Consider the following 19,544-nt stretch of genomic DNA (forward strand, 5'->3'; position numbering starts at 1 on the left):
CACCATGGGTCGCTTTTCCTTGCGCGTAGTATCATTTTGATGGCAAATATCAGATCTGGAGTGCTTTGGCTCTTCTTGAACCCATGTTGCTCCTCCTCCAATAATGATTCTACTATATTCCTGATTTTTCTTTCAATTATCTTCTCCAGAAGTTTAAGTGAGTGAGAAAGTAGAGTGATGCCCCTATAATTTCCGCATTTCTTCCCGTTTCTTTTTTATGCAGGGGGATAATGATACCTTACATCCAGTCCTCTGGTGTCTTGTTCTCTTACCAGATGACAGAGAGAACTCTATTACAACCACTGTATGCCTTGTACTGCAGTTGCCTTTATCATGTCAGCAGTGAAATGAAATGGCGTGTGGCTTTTAGTGCCGGGAGTGTCCAAGGACATATTCGGCTCGCCAGGTGCAGGTCTTTTGATTTGACTCCCGTAGGCGATCTGCGCGTCATGATGAGGATGAAATGGTGATGAAGACGACACATACACCCAGCCCCTGTGCCAGCAAAATTAACCAATGATGGTTAAAATTCCCGACCCTGGCAGGAATCGAACCAGGGACCCCTGTGGCCAAAGGCCAGCATGCTAACCATTTAGCCATGGAGCCGGACATGTCAGCAGTGAGGTCATAAAACCGTGGGCACTTCCCATTTCTCATGTTCTTTAGCTCAGACTCCACTTCTAGCCAACTCGTGTTGTTCTCCATCACTTGCACTTAAACTGCAGTCTTCATTGGTATCATTTTGAGGACTTTCTCCATTTAATAAAGTGTTGAGGTAGTTCTTCATTTCTTCTCTGACCCCCTGTGGGTGGGGGATGCAGACGAAGAATACACCCACGGTATCGCCTGTCGTAAGAGGCGACTAAAATGGGCGACCAAGGGATGATTATATTCGAACCATGAAACTCCTTGTGATTAGTACCAACACACAGGGAACACCGTGGGTCGCTTTTCCTTGCGCGTAGTACCACTATGTTAGGTACCAAATAGGTTTGTGATTAGTTACAAATGAGAGCGTGACAGCTTTTACAGTACCTGTGATTAGTAGCACTTTATGAGCGACACCATTGGATGAGGGAACCCATGGTTCTGGCTTGCCTATGATTAGTACCCACTATATAAGGAACACCGTGGGATAGTACGAGTCCCTGTGGTTAGTACACTTAGGTGATGAACACCATAGGTTTGCGTCGCCTGTAAATGGCGCTGCAATGTGCAAAACACCCTAGGTCTGTAATACATGTGCGAATTTCATTATCTGTGAATAGTACCATAATGTGTGGAATACTGCGAGTCTACCCTACTCTTGATTAGTACCACAACATGACAAATACCATGGTTCTACTTTTCTACCATTATGGGGGGCCGATGACTTGGATTTTGGACTCGAAACTACAAGCATCATCGATTCCGTATTGTGCTATAGAAGCAGTCCCTTGGTCAGTTATACTAATTTTTTACGCCAGCTTCTGTGCATGTGAGGCACTGTGGGTCGGTTCCACTGATCGTTTTAAATTCATATCCATCCATTCATTCTTCGTCCTCACTTTTTGAATTGTGGTCAGTGGAGGATTTTGGATTTTTGATATGTCATTTCATTTCGTCTCATTTCGTACCATTAGGGGCCGATGACCTAGATGGTAGGCCCCTTTAAACAACAAGCATCAATCAATAATTTCTTCTCTGATGCCTTGATCTCTTTTCACCAGGTTCCCATCATCTGTTTCCAATGCAAGGATATTGCCATGCCCACTTCTTCTATTCTTGATTACTAGGGCTCGGATCGATATGCTCGATAAAATCTCCAGATATGCTCGAAAACCATGTGTTATATGCTCGAACAACTCATTACATGCTCCATAGATATGCTCGAAAAAACCATCATATGCGGTTAAATGTGCAGAATATGCTTGAAAAACACCGTTAAAAACTATAGAAAGGAAAATGAAATGAAAAGACCAATAACATATCTTTATAGAGCTTTATTTTCTAATTGTATGTATGATACACTGCGATATACTTGCAATCAAGTTTCAAGTGTGTATATGAGAAGTTTTCTTATAAAAGTTACGGATTAAAAGTTAATTTACAAAATGTTCAGAATTAGGCGAGTCAATGAAGTAGATCTGTGAAGTAGATCTGCATTGGTCTGTACAGCAATCATTTTTTCTATGTTTTCAGTTTTGAATGATTTTCTTAAATCAGTCAGTAAAAGTTTCAACGATGAAAACGATCTTTCGACGTCAACTGACACGAGAGGTAAATACTTGAATGATGCTGCTTCTTGTGCAGAGTAGTTCGGAAAATCCTCTGATGGTGCAGACTCGCCACGCAGCATCCTCCCCAAGTCCAGCGCTGCACTCCAACCGGGATTTCGAGCCAGCACGGACTCCAACTTTTGTTTCATGGTTTCCCAGTCTCTCCAAGCCACGAGTCGGTTTCTTGGGTGACTCCTTGTATTGTAGGGACTACGAACCAACTCCATCCCTCACGATTCCAACTTTAGGATGGCCTCAGGAATGACGCTCATGTAGGCTTTTGTGAAAGTCAAGGATGGCATAAAGCCCTTCATTGAAAAAGCAGCCTTTGCTTTTGCAGTGTACTTGCTGTCCGCCTCATCAAACGTATTGATCACCTGAAAAAAATATAATTGAAAAACATGAGCCGAGGGGAATAACTGAGAAAATTACAAAATTAGGCGGCGTATGATGGAGTCAACATAAAAGGTATGAAAAGAATGATAGAGAAAACCTCGAAAATGAGAAGATTTTAAACATTTCAAATAGTCTTATCTCTTCAATTGCCCTATGATTTTTACAAGGCAGACAAGATCCAAGTTCCCCATTGCGTCAATATGGGTTCAGGAGGTAAAGGGAGCTCTGGATGCATCGTCTTGAAGGTACGGATGTGAGAAGGAGCTTTGACGAAAATTTCTTCACTGAAGAATGACGCTGTTGACGCTGGACGATTTTTCGCGCAGCTCCTCAGCAACTCTGTGCATTGCATGGGTGAGACAAGTAACATTTAACATCTTCGGGTAGAGAAGCTTGAGGCTCTTCCCAGCCTTAATCATGTAGGGAGCAGCATCAGTCACCAATGCGAGTACTTTGTTTACCTCCTCATCTGAAAAGGTTGGCCACAGCAAGCCTGAAACAGGAATGCATAAAATGAAGGGTAAACCGTTCAGTTAATGGGATTCTGACCTGTCGTATGACTGTAAGAGATATTTAACTATCAGAACTAGCAGAGTCTTCACTGAGCATATGTAGAATGCATTGAAATTATAGCCAGACTGTATTTCTTCTTCTTTGGCAAAATGCTCGAAAAATAAATCAACAAAAATATACTTACGCAGAGCTGCTTGCACTGTTCGCACAATGGTACCATGGTTTGTCACATCTAGCTCCCTGCACAGAATTAGGTGGCCTTTCCCTGGTTTGCTGGCACTGAGTTTTCCAATAATAACGTTGGCCATGTATCTTCCACAACTGTCTGTGGTCTCGTCAGTAGATAACCAAATTGGGTGGCTCCCGATGTCTTCCCTGGTTGCGTGTAGAATCTGGTGAAAAAATTACCTGAATGAATATTCTTCATGGAATGAAGGTATTATCGAGAGATTACCTTCATTACGACAGAGCCAGATCCATGTTAAAATTACTTCTAAATTGTTTAAACGAGAATGTGGAATACGGCAATCGTGCATTAATTCATACCTTTTCATACTCTGAAGAAACGTCATTTTTACGTAGGGTCGAGTCATGAGGCAACTCTCTTCCTGCAAAGTCCTTGAAGAGAGCTCTAATCTCAGCATGTTCGACCTTGTAGAGGGGGATGTTGGCGCTTAAGAACGCCCTACAAACTCTGGAAGAGAACTCGTCCGAATGCTGTTGCTGATTGAACAAAGGTTGTATCAGCGCTTGTTTCTTCGATTTCCTTTTTTTTAATTCTTCGACTTTTGCTGAGTGCCCACTTGTGGCTTTGTTGGGAAAAATTGAAAACCCTTCGGAATCAATCAATCAATTCTGATCTGCATTTAGGGCAGTTGCCCAGGTGGCAGATTCCCTAACTGTTGTTTTCCTAGCCTTTTCCTAAATGATTTCAAAGTAATTGGAAATTTATTGAACGTCTCCCTTGGTTATTCCAATCCCTAACTCCCCTTCCTATAAATGAATATTTGCCCCAATTTGTCCTCTTGAATTCCAACTTTATCTTCATATTGTGATCTTTCCTACTTTTATAAATGCCACTCAAACTTATTGGTCTACTAATGTCATTCCACGCCATCTCTCCGCTGACAGCTCGGAACATACCACTTAATACCAATATAAATGGTCCGTTATTGGACATTATAAATTTTCCAGCTAACTCATTCTTGGTTGCCAGCGTTTCGCCCTCGTGTGCTAGGGTGGGCTCATCAGTTGGTACCTGGAGGTACCTGGAGGTACCAACTGATGAGCCCACCCTAGCACACGAGGGCGAAACGCTGGCAACCAAGAATGAGTTAGCTGGAAAATTTATAATGTCCAATAACGGACCATTTATATTGGTATTATAAATTTACTCATTCAGGACAAATATTTCAGATTCCCTATGGGAATCAACATCTATATCACATACCACTTAGTCGAGCAGCTCTTCTTCTTTCTCTCAGTTCCTCCCAACCCAAACTTTGCAACATTTTTGTAACGCTACTCTTTTGTCGGAAATCACCCAGAACAAATCGAGCTGCTTTTCTTTGGATTTTTTCCAGTAGGTAGGTACGCATAAGTGAGAAAAAATGCATTGAACAAAAATAAAGCATTGTGGACTATGAAATTATTTTCAAATATTGCAGTAGAAATATCAGCACCCTCTCAACAATCCCATGAAAAACCAGCAAATCCAAATGTCAATTTCCGCCTTGGAAATGTAAAATCTGAGGATCTAACTGGTCTACACTCCGAATTCTTAGACTTCTCTCTACTTACCTAGTAGGTAGGCACCGTATGCTGCACATATGACTTGCTTGAAATTTCAACTCTTTGACCAGTAATATCTTTAAGAACGTAGATGTGAAAATGTCAATAAGAACTTACGTCTTTTTCGCACATAGTGCAGAAAAGAATTTTCCCGTCAGTAGAAAATGAGTCAGGGGTCTTCCTTTGCACATCGTCGGAGTAAAACACTCAGAGATTCCGTAACTTTAGGCATCGCGTACTTAGAAATCGCAAGAACTCGATAGCTACATACAGATACGATTACGAACTGAGAACTGAGAGTAGAATGCAGAAACTTCACTTGACCTGGTCGGATCTTCGACCACTTCATGGGAAAAGCCACCTAAACAGTACTGGTTCCCAAAATAGGCACACCACTAAAATACCTCACATTTCAAAGTGAAAGGATGCTTGTGGCTTCCCCAGAGCTTATTGACCAGTCGGACTCTAATCCAGCAGAGGCCAGTTAGGGTGTGTGAATGACCTCACTAAAGGTTAAAAACCTGCGGTTCTATTATTCGCACCAGATAGGCTTTTCAATAATTATTTCTGTTTTCGAACCTTAAGGATGGTCAGGGCCTGAATCCGGTGGGGGGGAGGAATTTGAAGAAAAACAATTTAGACGAAAACCACAAGAATATGCATTTATATGCTTCTGTTCTGAAAACCATGGTTTTATGCATTTATATGCTTGATAAATTTAAATTCTGTTGTTCCCAGAGAGATGAAAATACCACGGAAAGGCTTCTTTCAATGTGTACTATTCAAGAAAAAAATATGCTAGTATGCTCGAATCTGAGCCCTATTGATTACTTTATAAGACTCAGCGTGTTAACTAATACATATGATAAATCAATTAGTAAGGTTGTAAGAAAACCATGTAAAAAACTACAAACATGCAAAAACACACTTCAATACACATTTCTCTTTCATTTTACCTTGCTCATCCTACTTTTCCTGTCCATAATCTGCTTTGCAGTACACTACAACATTCTCTAAGTTTTCTGGTATAAACCTGTGAAATTTGTCTATTAAAACTAGCTTCAGTGTGAAGAATGATCTCTCTACATCTGTGGATGTGACAGGACAGTACTTGAATTTGGGAGCAAGTGCAGGTGTTAAACATTCTGTTAGATCCACATTATCAGTACCAGCCAAATATTTGTTTATAGCTACCATGATGTCATAGCCCAGATTTTGTTTGCAGACGTAGTCCAAGGTTTCCTAGGATAACTTCCACTAAAATAATAATAATAATAATAATAATCGTATGGCCTCAGCTACCGTTTGCAGACATTTCGATTTGACGCCATCTGGCTGTCTGCTCGTCAATTTCGACGTTCCGGCTTACTCTGTCTGCCATCTAGCGGACCTAGAGTAAACCGGATCTCTCTTGGGCGTCTATGGCTGAGATTTAATTAATTTTGTCGGGTAAATACCAAATGTATCACCAGAGATCTTTTACATGCCGACATCGTACGACATGGAGTGTCGAATGGACTTTTTTCCGCCCTTCAAAAATCCGACTACCTCTGCCGGGTTTGAACCCGCTATCTTGGGATCCGGAGGCCGACACTCTACCACGGATCCACAGAGGCAGCTTAACTTCCACTTCATGCTTCACATTCTCCATAACATCCATTGAATCTCCAAGATGCAACCCAAGTGCTTCTAGCTTCTTGATTGATTCTGACTGGTATGATTTTGAAGTATGTCTTTATAAGTGTCATTTTCCTTTGAACCTTGTCATTGCTAAAAGAGTTCATGGCATTAATTACTTCACATTTTCTTGAAGTCTGCTTGTAAAATGTGTTAAAATATGCATAATAGAAGTCAAAAATATGCACAATAAATCCAAAATTAGAAATGTGTGCACTAATCTCAAATATATACAAATGTGTATATATAAATGAAATACTAAACTTAATAATTCATCCAATTTCACCTTCAAACACACTTTCTTGTCAGTTTTGGAAGTCTGCATCTCGGCAAACAAAATATGCATTTGCTCACAAATCCGATATCTACTGATTATATAGGTGGACATTGTCTTATGCAAGCTACATCTCTGTTGTACATCTATCATGTTGCTGCCAGATCATCTGTTATGTCACTTATGCGTCCTCTGCCTATGAATAGTGTTGAAAAGTCATCTTGGTTTAATTTGTGTAAAGTGTTTAATTTTTTATGTATATATGGTAGATGGTCTTAATCATTGAACTACTTTCTTCCGTGTATCAGATCTTGAAAATTTATTATCGTTATTTTGAATTTTAACCTTGATAGGACTAGCTAATAGTATATTTTCATTTTCAGTATTTGTGGAAAAGATCAACTAACGATATATACTGCCAATGGCCACACTCTCCAAAGAAACCAATTGGTGATATTTTGTCAATGGTATAAGCCTAGAATTATTTTTTAAAGTAATTATTTTATTTAAAATATATGTTATTTTGCACATTATGTGAAAAAAGATAGTTCTCAACATTTTGTAAAAGGAAAGAGAGTTGTGACAAAAACAACAACCTATGACACCTTGGTCATTTTTCCACATAAAGTGATAAACAGCTAGTCTTTTAGGTTCAGTCTTTTTAAATACATCTGGATCTTTAACATACCATTTTAATCATGTTCTGAGAAATCATTCAAATATCTAAAGAAGGAAAAAAAAATCTGAACCTATTACGCAGTGTTACTAAAGCATACTTGAAGTACAAAAAGTTGCTGCCCTATAGGACTGGTTCATCATTATCCAATGCAGATTCAGTTCCAGTGAGAATCTCTTCAATGTTACAAAATATTGAATAACCACCGTTCTTTTGCGATAGATTATCATGTTATGTTAGTGCTCTCTGCTAGTTTTAGACTATTGTGCATTTGTCTTTGTAATCTTACAGTCTTGAAATAATGTGTTAATGCAGTTGATATTCTCCAAGACTTGGACTATTGTAGGCAAGGTTTACTAGTAAACTGTCAAAACTCTTTAACAGTCATAATAAAAGATAGTTTATGGCTGTCCATATTATTCACAATGATTAAAATTATAACTACCTTGGAACGTGATCACATGATGTCTTGGGTCTGTTACTATCATTGCTGTGAGAAAGGCATTTATGTATGAAGTGGTCATATAGTCCAGGGGTTTAGATTGTGTCCGTTCATTGAGATTTTTGGTACTTTGAGACATAGTGTGTATGCAGGCCTATATTACATGTTGTTGTAGAGTAGAGATCCTATTTTCTGAAAGCAGAAAATCAGGACACTTTCATAAAATATCAGGCAGAATGTTAGGAAGTAGCAAACTCAATATATTCACAAAAATTTGTCAATTATATTTGGTATAAATAAGATAGTTAACATTTATTTGTGTATAAACTTAATATTCATAGATACCTTACTTCTGCTCTTGCTTTACTGGTTTGCCTTTTCCTCTCCTGATGGTGGTGAATGGTACATGAATTGGACTGCCCATAATCATATTTGCTGGAAGAATCAATCTTGAGAAGAACTTTTCTGTCTTCAGATACATCAAAATAATTCTAGCATGAAACATCCTTAAAATGACCTCACCATATTCATTTGTTTCACCGTGTTCATTTAGAGCTTATTCGTCTCATTTGTCCATAAAATATTTATCATTGGGAAGACACATTCTACCATTAGGAAGACACATTCTACCAAAGCATTGGACCCAGGCAATATGAGGCAAAAGCTGACAAGTGTCTCTATCTCACTATAATTTTTGTTCTTTATTGAAATGTATATATAAAGAATTAGAAGAACAAACTTGTTTTATTTGAATCAATTATTTGATACACTGGGACTTTTAACATCTTGTATATGATTCTTCGGGATATCAGGACAACATTACAAGCAGACAAAAAACCAGGACTGTCCCTGGAAAATTTGAATGTCTAGGGTCCCTATTCTAGAGAAAAAGAGAGAGTGTGAGTCTCTTTCTTTCTCTCCCTTGATTGTAGAGATTTATTATTATTTTTGTGACATATGAGGGGGGGGTCAGCTGATGTCGATAATGATGGCGCATGGTGACACGTACAGACTAGCAGTGAGCAAAACAATAACATCAGAGAATTGTTGAGGCTTGTGATTAGGAAGCTCCTAGAAGAAGGTGGAAGCAGATTAACAAGAGCAGGAAGCCAGGATGATCTGGAAGTGGAAACTACTGCTGACCTATAAAAAGCACAGTGCGAAGGTGTGGAGAGTCAGTCAATCTTGAATGAGTCAGTTTGTGTCAATCGTGAATGAGCTATAAGACGGCCACTAGTCCCCTGTGTCATGAGTGCTGTAATGGGTCATTTCATGTAAAATGAGCCTATCTAGGGAAATTTCAGATTTCCTTTTGAAAGTGTATTGTTCATGTATATTATAATACCATATTGTTGGCATTCCTTAAACAACAATATTTACTCAAGAGTCAGTTACTCCATGTTTAAATCCTATGTTAGACGATGTTTGCATATGATCGGGTAAAGAGTTCCAGAGTTGATCACCAGTGGCAACTATTTTGATAAGCAGATTTTGAGGTGAAAGAAGGAAACTATGTCATCCTCTGTCCTCGTACAGCAGAATGATAATATGATGATGTTTTCCAAAAGGGGTCAAGGTCTGTCACACCATTTAAATATTTCTTCAAGAAGGACAGATGAATGCTTTAGATGAAATCCTGGTCATTGGCAAACTTTCATTTAAACAGTTCTGAAGCAAAAAGAGGATCCCAGGTAGGAACATCATTGGGAGGTCTTGCAAAGGATATCTACATACTTAGCTATTACAGCAATTCCCATATTTGTATGTAAACCCTAGTAGCTTAGTTGTCTTACATCCTGGGTGGTTTCTATTGGTCCAAAGGTAATTTGTAATTTTCAATAGATAGATAACATGCTGAAAGAAAAGTTTAGTGAAAGGCATTCACTGGAAAAGATCCAAAGGAAAGCAGCATGAGTTATTCTTGGTGATTTCCAACATAAACAGTATTGTTACAAAAATATTGCAAAATTTTAGGCTGGGAAGACTTGGGAGTAAGCAGATGAGATGCTCAACTAAGTGGTATGTTCCAAGCTGTCAGTGGAGAGATGGCATAAAATGACATTAGTAAACAAATTAGCTTTAGTTGAGCTTTTAAAAGTAGGAAAGATCATAAAATGAAAATAAAGTTGCAATTCAAGAGGACAAATTGGGTCAAGTATTAATTTATAGGATGACTGGCAAGATACCCGTGCTTTGCTATGGTTTTAAAACTGAAAGTTATTGAAGTTTTACATTTTGGAGAGTCCACTGTCAGCTGAACCTGTAAAATACACCCTCAGCTCATACATCAAATGGTTATGGTGGAATGATTATTTATTTTCTGATCTAACACTCATTTGAACCCCGCACAGTAGAATTGGAAGGTTTTAAACCCAATCTTATTAAACATGTAGGACTTAAAAGTGACTAACCTGTAAAGTTTTGATTTTGTATGCCGAACAGTAATGGAGGAATGAATACTTTTTCCGGGGGGGGGTGAATTTTTTTAAATATTTATTAACATCTAGGTTATGGAAGACCACCCTTCATGTATAATTTTAAGTTCATGCCTGAAACGGTTTTGCAACAAGGGATATTGTGTTTTTGAAAGTCAGCTACCATCTAAACCCCTTAGGGGAGAAATATTTTGAAGTATACAATATTTTACACCCAAGACATCAAAGAAGAATCTTCTTGTAAAATTACAAGTTTTGTTCGTCAAAGAGTTTTGGAGGGGTGAAAAATTTTGTTTCAGGAGCTAACCCCGTTTAAATGGGGTGGAATGTTTAAAAATATTTCCTAATTCACACCTAGGTTTTAAAATATTTGGAATTTTGTCTTCTTTCTTTAAACGATTTCAGAGAAAGGAATGGATACATTTGTTTTCGGATCTTAACCCCCATTTAACTGTCTTAGGGGTTAAATTTTTTCAAGCCTTCTGTTATTTAACACCTCAGATATCATTTGAAATTTTAACTTCGTCATTCAGACGGTTTCATATAAATGCATATTTTTGTCATCATTCCTCACCCTCCAGTAAAAACCCCTTAAGGGTATATTATTTTAAGACCACTTCTTATTAAAAATTTAGGACATAGAATTTTATGTTTATAGAGGGCAGCAGCGATCTCCGATAAAAATTGAGATGAATGTCATTCATACCAGGCTTTACTTCTGAATTTTGTAGCCAACTTCTCAATTCTTAATAGTAGATAAACAAAAGTATGTCTGCAAGAACCTATATGATTTTGGAGAACAGAAATGTAGGGCCAAAACAAAACTCTTATCTTTATCCGAGTACATCGTCCCCTGAGCCTTTCTGTCCTGAAGCTTAGCCTGGAGTTGTATAAAGTTATCTGCTACATCACTACAAAAATTACCTTCACAGTCACTAATAATATTCTTTTCTGTAGTTTTACTTTCACTTTAGTATGATTTAAACTACTTAGCCTAGCTTTCAACACACAGTTCTGTTTCTTTTATCTGGACATTGTTTTTTGCAACACTCTGCACTTTTTGTTGCCATTTGTGTACAGGTGAAATTTTGAGATCTCTGGTTCAGGTATTATGACATAGCAGTCACAAGGAGCAGTCGACAGCTGTTCGTTTTTACACTGCAAGCTGCTAGATAGTGCTATGCACTTTCAAAAGAGTTTCCGCTATTATCTCTATAACCTATTTGGAGATACTGAATCAAATTTGTGAGAGGTGAACAATTTTTCTAAATTTGACGAGAAGAAGAGATAGAATGATAGGACAGATCTTAAGACTCCCAGAACTTGTTCAGTTGGTTTTTTGAGGGAAGTGTAGGTGGTAAGAGTGGTAGGAGTAGACCAAGGTATGAATAAGACGAGCAGATTAGAGCAGAGGTAGGATGCAGTAGTTACGTAGAAGTTAAAAGATAAACACAGAATTTAAAATTGTTCAGCGTAAGAAGCTGAATAGGTCAGTTTACTCTTTTACAAATAACATTGTGTGGTGAACATCTCTTCAGACACTGTTAATTTTAAGAGATGCCAGAATGGTGATATTTTGCTTTTAAAATGGGTTATTTAGCATGTTGGTGAATGTATGGATAAAGGTCTCTCACACTTAAGCACTATTAAATGCTAACCAACTAGGATTTGATCCTGAAACCTTCAGCCTAAGAGGAAAATGACTGATCAGTTGCAATATCCAGCCAGTTAGATTGCCCATATTTGAAAAGGTTTGAACATGTTGTACTTATGACATTCATTTTTGTGCTTGTGTTTCACACCCTCATGTCGTTGGCATTATGTCATTGTCACTTTGGTATTCCACTAACAATTTTAAATGAACCATTTTAATTAGAAATTTTTTTAACAGAATAAGTTTTAGTCTCTGACTAAATAGTTTATGGTTTAATCATTGACAGTGTTTTCATTAACATGTTTGTATATTGTATCATTTTTCACATTTTTATATACTGAATTTTAGTAACTGGCTAAACTTTTAGCTTCCATATTAATATAAGGTGTGCTCTTGAAGATTGTTTTTAGGCTGAAGATGCCCTAAATTGAGGGCGAAACATGTTCCATTTGACTGATAGTCTGTTTATGTAACCACTATAAGTGGAAATTAAAGTATTGAATAGGTGGATTAAAGAACACCTTTATTATTTTTGAACTGTAAATTTTCAATACCGACCAAAAATTAGATTTATAACATGTAATAAGTCAGGACATTGTATAAGAAAATCAGAATTTAAAATTGTTCAGCGTAAGAAGCTGAATAGGTCAGTTTACTCTTTTACAAATAACATTGTGTGGTGAACATCTCTTCAGACACTGTTAATTTTAAGAGATGCCAAAATGGTGATATTTTGCTTTTAAAATGGGTTATTTAGCATGTTGGTGAATGTATGGATAAAGGTCTCTCACACTTAAGCACTATTAAATGCTAACCAACTAGGATTTGATCCTGAAACCTTCAGCCTAAGAGGAAAATGACTGATCAGTTGCAATATCCAGCCAGTTAGATTGCCCATATTTGAAAAGGTTTTTTGCAGATTACTTACCCAAATGACTATTTTACATAAAAGTATGTATGTATATATACATATATAGTACACAAACCTTTTCTTGAGCCCTAGTTCCCATTCAGCACTATGGAGTTTAGGGCTCAAGAAAAGTTTCGTGTACTATACACACACCCCTTGCCTATTGTTGAGAATGTAAGCCAAAAATGTATTCTTATGTCATATATCTAATGGGTACTATACAGAGTGTTTAAAAAATACAAGAAAAAAGTGCAGGGTTGGATTTCTCATGTGTAGAGGAGACTAAAAGTTGATATATGGAAATTCAGAATTACTGAGATATCAGACTCCCAAGTATCATAGCTAGAATGTTATTTGCTAAAATTTAGTTTGAATATCCTTAATAATGCTCTCTGTTGATTATTTGTTGATTACCTTCTAGAAATGTTTGCAGTGCCCACCCCTGCTTCTGCTCATTATCTAATTGCATTACGAACATGCTAAAAAATGCCAGGTATTTTGAGAATCGTTTGACAAACCTACACAGTTCTTCTAAGAAGTGTTGTTTCATCTTCACAGCAGTCATGTACACCAATTATTTTAAGCACCCCCACACAAAGAAGACCAACTGGTTCAGGTCAAGTGAGCATGGAGGGCAAGCAGTTGGTTCACCTCTACCTTGTATACGAGGATGATGTGCATTAGGTGCTAATGGACACCCAAAGACTAAAATGTGCAGGGGTGTCATTGTATATGAAGTACGTCCCTTGATGGATGTCTTCCAAGAGTGAGATCTCAGAAATTAACAATATCTGAACCCATGTTTAAATGGTCTTTCTCTCTGCACTATTTATGAGGAAACCAACCCTGTAATTTTTTAAACATCTGTGTAGTGATTTTGTACTCTCTTTCAACTGCGTGGTATAGATTGTTTTTCTTCTTATTGTTTGTAGGTTTGTGACCAATGCCAACAGGCGCAAACACACTAGAGTCCATACAGGAGAGAAGAGGTTTCAGTGTCTTGAATGTGGTAGAAAGTTCAGTGCATCAGGTTCACTGAAGGCTCACAGACAGTCTGTAAGTTGTCTTGTGTGTGATGCTGCCTTCAGCTGTAAATCACTCTTCACAATACACCAACGAGGACACAATGATATAGGACTGTACACCTGTAACACATGTGGCTTGCCATTCGCTAAGCCATCCCTCCTCGACAAGCACAGGAATTCTCACATTGAGGAAGAGAGACCAGATAATGAGGTACAGCAAAAAGAAGTAGAGGAAGAAGAAAAAGTAGAAGAAGAAATTACTGGAGCCCCCTGCCATACAATTGGTCTAGATGAAAGATCGAAGTTCAGAGAAAAATGCATCTTTTGACTTTACTTTGGTTAATTCTTCTGTGGCATGAATCAAACCATGCAGTTGAGAAAACTTACGCTTTCTGAGTGGTGCATTGACAATGTTATCAATTTCGCCTGCAATCTTCAGAAAAATAACTTGTGGAAATTGAGATATAGGTTACTAGGCTGAAAGACACATGAAATTGCAGACTAGTAATGCCAGAGAATGTCTTGAGCATAGTTATATGTACTTTGGAGAGCTGTTAGCAACATAATATTTGTGCAACTTTTACATAAATTGGACCTTTTTTTTTTTTTTTTTTTTTTTACATGAGTGGAAAAATTCAAGCTCGAGGCATTAGCCAAGTGCTTAAATTAAATGAGTGAAATCAAGTTCATGTCACACACATTACATACCTACATAATTTTATATATTATCTTTTAAAAATGCCAACTTTTTGGAAAGAAACAATATTAATTTTTTTTGTTTATTTTGCTATAGGAAGTATTGGTATGTACTCTTTGGTGGTATCATAACTGCATGTCTTTTGAAGCACATGGAGAAGGCTGTGATGTATAGCAAGCCATGAATTGTGTAGGGGAACAGAAGTATTGCAATGTGTTACATTAAATTGTTCATATTTTCTTCAATATATAGACCTCTTTAAAATAACTGGGTAAGGTTACATACATAATATAATAAAGTTGTTGAAACATTTTGTTTATCTTATAGCAATAACAGATATGTCCCATTATGTGTAATCTCCTCTTTGTATCCGAACAGCAAACTGAACTTTAAGATGTAGGTGCATTATGAAGGCACTGATGTAATAGAGTAGGCTATGAAGTGTGAGGTGAAGCTATTTAATTGCATATGTGTTATGATAAGTACTGGTATGTACTTGCACATGCACATTAAAATAACTTTATTTCACAGTTCCACCGGACGAGATGGCCGTGCGGTTAGGGGCGCGCGGCTGTGAGCTCGCATCTGGGAGATAGTGAGTTTGAATCCCACTGTTGGCAGCCCTGAAAATGGTTTTCCATGGTTTCCCATTTTCACACCAGGCAAATGCTGGGGCTGTACCTTAATTAAGGCCACGGCCGCTTCCCTCCCATTCCTAGGCCTTTCCTGTCCCATCGTCGCCATAAGACCTATCTGTGTCGGTGTGACGTAAAGCAAATAGCATTTAAAAAAAAAAAAGAATTCACAGTTTCCAGGTAATATCTACTTTTCAAATTCAGAAGTGTTTATAAAACGCCTATTTGTTGTTGTGGTACCTAGTAGATAAAAATATTTTTGTAATACTGTAATAACAATATTGTTGGTTTTACATTCCGCTACCTATCTATTTTATTCAGTTTTTGGAGATTCCACAATACTAGAATTTTGTCCTGCAGGAAATCTTTTACATGTCAGTAAGTCTGCCAATATGAGGCTGGCCTATATGAGCACCTTCAAATACCAAAAGACTAATCCAGGATCAAACCTGCCAACCTGAGATCAGAAAGCCAGCGCTCAATTGTCTGAGCCTCTCAGCCTAGGTATTTGTACATTGATTTTCAATCGTCATGCTGCCACAACTCACCCCATAACTCACCACACCATCCTGGCAACATGACCAGGAAAGGCACTGTACATTCTAAGTCACAATGTAAACAGCATACTCGTACATAAAATACGCTAGACTCTCCAGCCATTCCATGCATTGAGGAGTGCCAAATGAACAAGAGTGCTGGACTACTGAAAGTGTCCGAAAAATTGAGTTGAATACCTACTGTAATCCATTGTTACAATGTACCATTCATGCATTTAAAAAATTAACTTAAGAAATGTTAGTCCTTGAGTCCCACTGAAGAGGCTTGATGGTGGCATGCTTTGTCTGCGACTACTTGACAAGAATCACTTCAGTAGTGAATTTATCTAGTTGTTACATTATATACTCCAGGAAGATATCTGTAGCTTGGGCACCAAGCAACATCCATTTGGCTTTCATATTGATAAATATAATTTTTTATATCATAAACGTCCAACATTGTATTCAGCAGCAATGGCCTTCTGCGAAGAACCTTGGCCCAACTTTTCTAAAAGTTTCCAGTTTCTGCTTCAGATTTAATGTAATATGCTTTTTTTTTTTTTTTTTTTTTTTGGATGCCGTGATACCAGTGGCGGTTTGTGCATGAAGGGCTTTTGGGCGCTACCTCACCGCCTTTTTAAAAACATTTAACGTTATTTCACTCTGTAATTGATTACATAAAGAGATGGGCAAATGTAGCAAAGTCGAACTTATAGTGGTGTGCTGTTCAGTTACACACCGTTATCTTTATTATTTCGGCTGTAAATATTTTGCTCTTCTATTTTCAAGAAAATGTCAGCGGCTTTCAGACCATGGCTGCTGTCCAGCACGCTCGATGTTTTCTCTTTAGTCATGAGGCATTCGGACTGTGGCAGCAGAGCCCTGAGCAGGTCCCACACTTTGCAAGTGTGTAGGGTGCAGGAGGAGCCTGAAAGAATGATGTTGGCTTCTCAGGGGAAGGAAGAGTGCAGGCGGAAGTATAGTCTGCAAGGTTAGTATGGTCTGTCCGGCAGAGCCCTCAGTAGGTTCCTAGCATGTTCCTAGAGTTTAGCAAGGGTACCAGGTGCGGGAGCGGGAGGAGCCTGGAAGGATGATACCGACTTGTCAGGGGAAGGAACAGCGCAGGCGGGTGTAAGTGCTGAATGGCGGAGCCCTCCGCACATCGCCAACACTTTGCAATGTACCTAGGCTTTTCCCACCGCGTCTTATAGTAAATGTTGTTAGAGATTAATTCCAAAACATTTTACAAAACAATGAATTCCATTATAGTGACTATTTAAACAATTCAGTTCTATAAAGCAGCTAAAATAAAGATTCAAAATGTAATCATAACGTGATGGCACTATTTGTACTGTGATCAAATTGTTAAATATGTTGCCATGCTTTGAAATTTGAGCAAAGAGAGAGAAATTCGGGAGTGCACTGTTTATTTGTTTTCATGAATGTTGTTATTATAATGTGTGATTGTGATCAGTGAAACAGTGCAGTTCCATAATAGTCAGGATTGCATTAGCTATTAGCCTATTAATGTATGTGCATAAATGCCATTGCTATGTTGAGCCACACTTTAAAATAACATCATTGATACATTGTTGGCATCCAGTAAATTGCTGTAACACAGTTGGTGAGAGTGATTCTTAATAGCATAGAAACTCATCTCTGCTTATTTATATTGTGGGTAGAGGGCGAATTATTGAGAGGTAGGTTAGAGAGAGTCTAGTATAATACTGTACATCAGTATTCCTATAAACTTGATTAATTTCTCAGGGCAGAAACAATTGAAAGTTCCATAAGCTAAAGTTCTTCCATATAATTTTAAGTCTAAATTAAAAGCTATTGAATGACATGCAAAAGAAACTGTGGCACAACGACCTATTAGAGCTGTCACATGGTCAACGTGACAACATATTCAGCCGTATTATTTTATGTCATAATTTTAAAAGCTAGCACAATGAATCAAGAAGAAGTTTTCCGTTTCATTGATTAATATTAATTTTGTATGTGATTTTTTCAATTATTTTTCAGTTATTTTAAATTTTAATTTTAATGTTGACCCCATTCTAATACACATATGTTTGAAAACCAGTGTGGTGTTGTAGACTGATCAAAGGAATATTTTACTAAGTATTTAGTCAGAGCAAAACGTGTATGAATTATTCTTTCCTGGCCTTTTTCTCAGTTATCTGGGATCAGCATTAATAAGAATTAAGTCTAGGTTTATGCCCGGATACCTTTCCTGACGCCAATCCTGTGTAGAAGGATGTATTCACTGTTGCATCTTTCTATGGTAGCCTACTTGGTAATATTATGTACCAAGTTGAAGAGAAGCGTATTAAGATGGACACAAACATCCCGTCCCCAAGCCGAAGGAATTGACCACATGCAATTAAAATCGGCAGCCCAGATGGAAATCAAACGACTATTGGCAGGAAATCACAATTGTAAACATGTAATAAAGAAAATAAAACCAAACACGCAGAAAATATAGAACCACGCTTGTTTGTCGTGCACAGAGGAAAGGTCCAGCTCAGACAACTGTCTCTTTAATGTCCCTTTCCTGCCACAGCAGATAAGCTGCGACTACAAATTCCAAGCGGGGCGATTCCAAATGACTGACGAAAAAGGGGCAGACAGTTTCATCAGTTGAAGGTGACGAATTCTGTCATGTGAAGTATAACAGGCCCAGAGGAAATTTCCGTGCATGACTGATGAGGGTTAATAATGTTTGAAGAGAGGGAAATAGACTGCATAATGAATGCAGAAAGCATATTACGAGTTTAATCCCAAAAAAAAGTCCCCTATTTTTTTATAAATACAGAACTCTGTTTGTGTGGCTGTTGGTCACAATATTGTGAAGAGTGTTTCCCGCACTCACATATAAATGTGCACGCCGCGCTGAGGCACTCAGTCTTGGCTTGGCAGCTGTTGAGGATGGAGCTCCCGTTGGATGTTACCACAAAGTGTGTGCAGTTATTCAATTTTTGAAGGCAAAAGGTGCTGAACCAATGGAAATCCATTGCCAATTGATGGAAGTGTATGGTGACTCGTGCATGGAGGTCGAAAATGTTTGTGAGTGTGTAGAGAGTTTGCAGCCGGTCAGACTGAAATTCACGACGAACAAAGGAGCGGGAGGCCATCAATTTCCATAGAGACAGTCGTGAAGGTTGAGCAAATCATGCATGAAGATCGGCGGATCACCTTGGATGATCTCTGCACTTTGGTTCCTGAGGTTTCCCGAAGCGCCGCTCACAGAATTTTAACGGAAAAGTTGTAATTCCGGAAGGTGTGTTCAAGATGGGTGCCACGCATGCTGACTGAAGACCACATGCGGCAATGAGTTGATTCTTCCCACGCATTTCTTCAATGCTTTGCAGCTGAACAGGACAACTTTTGGGGCTCAATTGTCACAAGTGATGAAACCTGGGCGTTCCACTTTCACCTGAGACCAAGCAACAATCATGCCAGTGGTGGCATCCCTCTTCACCAAAACCGCGGTAATTCAAGCAAACACAGTCTGCCGGTAAAGTCATAACAACTGTGTTTTGGGATCAAAAAGGGGTATTGTTGGTCAACTTTATGCCCGCTGGGACCACAATTAACACTGACGGGTACTGTGAGACCCTGA

The 19,544-nt window shown here is 38.2% G+C and overlaps 2 protein-coding genes across 2 annotated transcripts in view; one reads left to right on the top strand and one right to left on the bottom strand.

The window, feature by feature from the left end:
• LOC136857119 (zinc finger protein 92) overlaps nt 1-15,031 on the top strand; it is a 78,830-nt gene extending 63,799 nt beyond the window's left edge. The window contains exon 5 of the mRNA XM_068225064.1: nt 13,959-15,031. Coding sequence (XP_068081165.1) covers nt 13,959-14,379 — 421 coding nt within the window. The 3' untranslated portion in view covers nt 14,380-15,031. The remainder of the gene's footprint in view (nt 1-13,958) is intronic.
• LOC136858099 (uncharacterized) lies at nt 1,986-13,591 on the bottom strand. The gene is made up of 4 exons (XM_068225599.1): nt 13,441-13,591; nt 3,714-4,000; nt 3,352-3,559; nt 1,986-3,147 (listed from the first exon to the last, which is right to left on the bottom strand). Exons 1-4 carry the CDS (start codon nt 13,589-13,591, stop codon nt 2,936-2,938), a joined length of 858 nt encoding a protein of 285 aa, XP_068081700.1. The 3' UTR covers nt 1,986-2,935.
• Nucleotides 15,032-19,544: the final 4,513 nt, after the last annotated feature.

The sequence above is a fragment of the Anabrus simplex genome, chromosome 1 (assembly GCF_040414725.1).
Source record: "Anabrus simplex isolate iqAnaSimp1 chromosome 1, ASM4041472v1, whole genome shotgun sequence".
In the NCBI taxonomy this organism is placed as follows: Eukaryota; Metazoa; Arthropoda; class Insecta; order Orthoptera; family Tettigoniidae; genus Anabrus; species Anabrus simplex.